The sequence below is a fragment of the Haplochromis burtoni genome, unplaced genomic scaffold (assembly GCF_018398535.1).
Source record: "Haplochromis burtoni strain Fernald_Lab_line unplaced genomic scaffold, NCSU_Asbu1 Contig_825, whole genome shotgun sequence".
Classification (NCBI taxonomy): Eukaryota; Metazoa; Chordata; class Actinopteri; order Cichliformes; family Cichlidae; genus Haplochromis; species Haplochromis burtoni.
The window spans coordinates 28,818-34,914 of NW_024583186.1; the positions used below are offsets into that span (position 1 = coordinate 28,818).

The 6,097-nt window shown below is 44.5% G+C and overlaps 1 protein-coding gene across 5 annotated transcripts in view; it reads right to left on the reverse strand.

Moving 5' to 3' along the window:
* Positions 1-6,097, reverse strand: part of cep162 (centrosomal protein 162) — a gene marked incomplete in the record, with an annotated part of 78,361 nt that overhangs the window by 3,572 nt on the left and 68,692 nt on the right. For 3 of the 5 annotated variants that reach the window (XM_042215800.1, XM_042215801.1, XM_042215802.1), the window contains 4 exon segments: positions 204-471; positions 654-851; positions 2,519-2,752; positions 2,831-2,932. In XM_042215800.1, the coding sequence (XP_042071734.1) occupies positions 204-471; positions 654-851; positions 2,519-2,752; positions 2,831-2,932 (802 nt within the window). 5 annotated transcript variants of the gene reach the window in all.

Here is a 6,097-nt window from a genome sequence, read left to right on the forward strand (position 1 = left end):
TTAGTCTTTGGCTCTCTACCACAGCACGACTTTAGTCTCGTCTCCTTGCTCTCGTCCCCGATGAGGCGAATCTTGTTGGGATTTGGAATTGAATAAATAAAATCAAAGTGAATTAAACAGTGTGACCACAAAATGTTTTGATTGCATCAGGTGATCTTTAGTCCCTTTTGTGTATTACTTACTTTAAAAAAGTGCATTCCCACCTGTGAATACGGTGGGCTGATAGGTCTTCTCACACGGAGCAGCTGGGAATGTTTCTCCTCCTGCAGTGAGGAGACCTGGTTGTTGGTGTTTGCTCTCAGTGGATCGTCTTTCTGCTCGTGTGTTGGGGGCAGACGGCATGTTCCTCCGTTCCTTCTTCAGTTCCTGAATGGTCCGTGTCTTTTTAGCGAGCTCTTGATTCAGCCGCTCAAGCCGCACGCCAAATGCTGCCTCGGCTTGGCGCTGGTGCCGGCCGGGACTCAGCAGGGCCTGTAGAACGAAGGGCTCTCCTCAGTATTGTATAATCGAGTACAAGTTTATTTTGTGTTATCAACTCCTCCATTATCCTACTTCATCCATTATTCCAAGGTTTCAGGGCAAAGGCTGCCTGCTCTAGCATCTGGAGGCAGCTAAGACAATAGCTCTTTGCTTTTAGTAAGACTTGTACTGACCTTCTGTTTAAGCTGCTGCTGGAGAGACTCGATCTGCTCATGCAGAGATTTCTCCTTCTGTTTGTGGCTCTGCTTCACACGGTACAGCTCTTCCTCCAGAGCCTGGACTACTGATGACTGGGACCCAGCTGCTGCTTCAAGCTGCTGCTTACGCTGCAGCTGCTGCTCCAGCTCACAGATCTGCTGCTCGTAGCGGAGCTGCAGAGCAGACACATAGTGGCATTCAACAAAAATCTGCTACACAAACAGGTTGTTCGTTTTTAAGACTCAGTTTGTGAGCATGATTTAAAATGTATTTGATTTTATAATGTGTCTAATTTGATTAAATAACTGTGACAAGTTATATATAAAACAGTCCTTAATGAAGAGGAATTAATCATACAGGACCAAGGGCAGTACATCAGTGACTGCAAGCAAAGAAACAAATCAAAAGCAGCTACCGACCAAGGAACACTGTTACTGATCCCTGTGTGAAACAAGCCACATGTGCTTCACACTTTCTACTTTACGTATAAACAGTGAGTGATACACAAACCAGTTAACAGGTACAGCTGGAAACTGAGCCAGTCAGCAGCTGACAGGCTCGTGGGTGTGACTAAGCAGGCCGACGCCTACAGACTCAGATCCTCCACAGTAGAGAGGCTGCAGTCCTTTATGAAACAATGCTCTGAAAACACTAATGAATATGTCCATGTCCATGACAAGAGTCCAAACTGAAATAAAACCTTTCTGTCCTTCAGTTTTTCCACAGAAATCAAAATGCCAGTGCTGTAAGTGACTCATAGTGCTGTCACACAGCTGCTGAGGGATTTTACTGCAGTGAAACTGGAGTTGAATCAGAAAAATATTATAATGTATTCACTCTGCCTCATCTCTTGAGTTATCTGCTAATGGTGCTTCAACCCCTGGCTGCTCCACAGCACTGTGACTGAGCTTGTGGACAGGTGACTGAGACGAGCTGTGTAAAGAGCTTTAAGTGCTACGAGGCGCTACAAGAGGAACTGGTTCATGTGTTCCCTCATCTGATGTTTTTAATGATCATTTCAGCATTAAATGATACAAACCACAGAAAATAATGGTTCTGACACAGACTTCTATAAAACACACGGAGTCTCTACTATAAGCAGACGTCTGAAACGTGATTCTTCACTGTGATGAATCAAACTACTTCCACAGCAAGAACATTTAAAAGTGTTGGTTCAGCACAGACACACGTTTCCTCACTGATCTGCTGTAAGTCAGACATGTGAAGGAGAAAAATAAAGGTTTTACTGTTTAGTCTCACAGCTGTGCGGTTAAGAAGCTCATTGACTGACTGAAACTGAACTTATTATGTCACACGGCTTCCTCTTTGGGCTTCAGTTCTCTATGAAGCAAAGCAGAGCGACAAACAGAAGCTGTCTGTTTGTCGCTCTGCTTTGCTTTTCTAGCACACCAAGCAGGAGGACACGTGGTGATCACAAAGTGTGGATTCAGTGACTTCTACTGATGACCAGCAAGAGACGGTGGCAGCCCTAATTCTTTGGTATTAAGATGTGATTAACATATTTTTTGTCATTTAAAAAGGACAAAACCCCACACTAGCAGACAGCTGTAAAAGGTATAAACACGCCCCCAGCAGCCGAGGCTGGATGCAGGGTCACCTGATCCAGCCCTGACTATACGCTTTATCAAAGTTTTAAGCCCAATCTTAAAAGCTGCGAGTGTTTGACCCCTGAACCCAAGCTGGAAGGTGGTGAACAGGTCGGTGGTGTGACGGGGGCTTTCTGTTTAGGGTCCTCTTCACAGTCACCCAGCTGTTACTTCCAGGCTGAGTGCTGGCAGGTCGTTACATCGACAAGCCTGTGGACTGATGTTAGCTGTACCTTGACTCTGTGAAACTGCTGCTCCATAACCTGGAGGCTGCGTTTGGCTTCCTCATCGTGATTCTCCAGCTCGGCCTCCAGACGTTGGATCCTTCGCTCCAGCAGAGCAGTGATCCGGCTGGAAGAGGACATTTTGCCAGCGTCCTCGTAGCTGGCAGATGTGGCTGCAGCATAAATCAAAGCAGGCAGCGAATTTGGGTTTCTGCTCCTGAGTATTTGTTCCAGCTCCTTCACCTGGTGAAACACAAGTGATATGAAGTTGTAGAAGAAGGAAGGAGAAATGAATTGTTAGTGTATGCCCGTGTGCCAAACCTGTCGCTCCAAGTCCTTCATCCTCTTCAAGTCCACAAATTTGTCTCTCGCCTTTCTCTGCCAGCTGTTTCTTTTGCCCACTTCCTGTTTCAGTTTTTCTACCTGAAATGGAGACGGCCTGTTACTTCCCATCCTCATTCCTAAAGCTTTCACTGTTGTCACTGTAAAGCACCACAAAAGAACTCTCGCGGCCCGGTACCAAACGAGTCACGGACCGGTCCCCAACCCACGGACCCCGAGGCCCGGGGGTTGGGGACCGCTGCTCTAGAGCAATGTTTCCAGAGCCAGGAAAGATAGGCACGTTCCTCAAAATTAACACAATTTAAATCAATTTTAGTTTTAGTGGGGCGATCGTGGCTCAAGAGTTGGGAGTTCGCCTTGTAATCGGAAGGTTGCCGGTTCGAGCCCCGGCTCCGACAGTCTCGGTCATTGTGTCCTTGGGCGAGACACTTCACCTGTTGCCTACTGGTGGTGGTCAGAGGGGCCGGTGGCGCCAGTGTCTGGCAGCCTCTGTCAGTGCGCCCCAGGGTGGCTGTGGCTACAATGTAGCTGCCATCACCAGTGTGTGAATGGGTGGATGACTGGATATGTAAAGTGCTTTAGGGTCCTTAGGGACGAGTAAAGCGCTATATAAATGCAGGCCATTTACCATTTTTTTTCAAATCAAAACAATAGTTTCCTTGAGGCACATTTTGCTGTAACATAAAGAACTGAATGTTACACAGAAACCAACAATCACACAATCCCCTGTGGGAGGTGCTCTGTGACAGCAGAAAAAAAAACGATGGTTTGTGGCAAAACCATCACAGCCTGGTCACATGGTCTGACTGGGAAAGTACAACCACCAGCCTGCCTTAAATGGGAATGATGAATTATTCAAGTTGTATATCTAAAAAAAGTACAACAACAACAACAAAGACAAATAAAGTTCTGATCAACAAAGGAAACCATCTCTAAGACTAAACACTGACCTCATTAATTATAAATGGTGTGATTGAATGTTTTGTTTCTATTATAAGTCCTGTTTAAATTAGTTGTTTAAAGTATTTAATGAAAACTGTACCACACACATGCTAAAACAGACTCTTAGATGGCTCGACTACACCATCTATTTCAGGTACAAACACTGAGTCACACGTTAGAAGGTTATGTTACAGTCATTGAATTAACCTGCTTTATGTCCTGGTGGGCGGGGCTATGACTCGCCACACCCACTATCAGATCGTTACATGGAGAAACCTTTTGAATAGAGATTGAAAATGTGACGTCATTTCCGTGGTAAAACTGCAAAGGATTCTGGGTAAGAGTGGCAAGCGGTACCAGTGCACGCAGGCTTTCACATGAAAACAGTCACACAGCGATGAAAAGCAACACAAAAAATGGCAAGAAGCTGTTGTATTATTAACTGCAATAGCCGGTCGCATGACAGCCACGGGAAGCCGACGGGTAAAGAGATCGGTTTTATCGGATTATGTCGTTGAAGAGAAATTGTTCGAGCCATGTTTCTGAAGCAACAAAGAGCCGACGGATGGCCTGGATTGCAGCCATTCAAAGACCAAATATAACGTTGCAGAACACTCCAGCTCACAGGTTAGTCTGCTCCAAGCATTCCCACAAAGGTCAGTCTGCTGTTGTAGTTGTTGATGTAGGTTACAAATAAGTCTTAATTTGAATTGAATTCGTTGCTATGCTGCTTTGCTCACGGTGGCTTTGCGGGCTAATGTTTGTTGTGTTTTGTAGGAAAACCAGCCTACAAAATGCAGGAATGTGATCCAGACTGGGCCCCTCTATCAGCCTGGGTCAGACCGAGTTTAAAGCTGCTGCCACAGCCAGATTTGATCGGTTAAGAAAGAGAGCGAGATCGAAACATCCCGCATATATGTGCCCAACTGTTGTATTGAAGCAATCAAGTGATGAATAACTGTTTTCCAGTATGTTGTTTTTCACCGAAGCAGCTAATAAAGCACGATGGATTTTATTTTACAATTTGGCCTCTTTCCTGTAAGATTCTATAATAGAACGAAACAATAATGCCAGTTATAAATGAAAACAATAATTGAATGAATTACGAAACACTCATTTCATTTCTACTAGATCTGAAAATGTTGTGTAACACTACAACCTGAAACAACAAATAGATGCGTTGGCCTGTAACAGCAGCTGTGAGACGGAATAGTCCAAATCACCAAAGTAAACTGGAGCTGGGCTTGTTGCAGGATCTGAAGTTACTAAACATGTTGTGAGTGTGTGCACTCACACTTAGGACCATATAATAATAAATATGTGCGTGATGAAAGTTGTGCAGCACCCTAACGTCCTTACTCCACTCTGTATGCTCGTGTGGGTCTGACTCTTTCACTCCTTTGATTTTTTCCTCGTCCTTTTTTTGCCTCTTCATCACGTCTGTCTTCGTACAGAGCTGCCGTGTTCACCGTCGTTTTGTACAGAACTGCAACTCGTAAACATAAAATGCAAGTAGGGATTAAAACCGCAGAATTAATGATTGCCGGTGCTGGAAATGCTAGCGCTTGATGCAGTGTTTTGATGTTGTTGCCACTCGTACTTGTTGCCACTCGTACCCACAATGCAATGCACGAAAGTCACGTGGTCTGTCAATCTCTATCTCTGTCAATTTCTATACAAAGTGTTCACGGACACCTTGGCTGCTGCCTCTAAACATATTGAGTGTTGTCGGTCGTGCATGCTGCTCATTAACATTCAGTATTTGTTAGTTACTGTTACAGGTTGCTGCTGTGGTCTGCCTACTGTGTTGTTCTCTTTTGGTTTCTTGACTTTTCTTCCAGCAGGTGATCCAGCTGACTTTTGTGGTCTTTTCCTTCTGTCCCTCTGATTTTCTTGAACTTCCCTTGTCTACGCCTTTCCCATTCCTATCCCCCGGTCATGTCTGTTCTCATTGTAATAACTTAAAAGTAAAAATAAAGATCAATCAAGTGGACCAGTATGACAAAGCCGTAATGATCCACGTTGCCTGTTGGGCATCTTTCTTGGCCTTCAGACGATAACTCTGATGCTACAGTGCCGAACGGCACAGGAAGAATAACTGAATTAAACTAACAACAATGACTTGCATGATGGAAGTTCACTGAACTCAGAGTATCATTTAAATATGTCTGTGAAGGTTCTCAGTCATCTAGGTCATTTTGACTCAAAATTGAGTCAAAGGACTCAATTTTACCATTTCTCCACAACAGTTTCCCATAGTGGACCTCATCACAGCCACAGAATCTGCCATACGGATTAATAAAT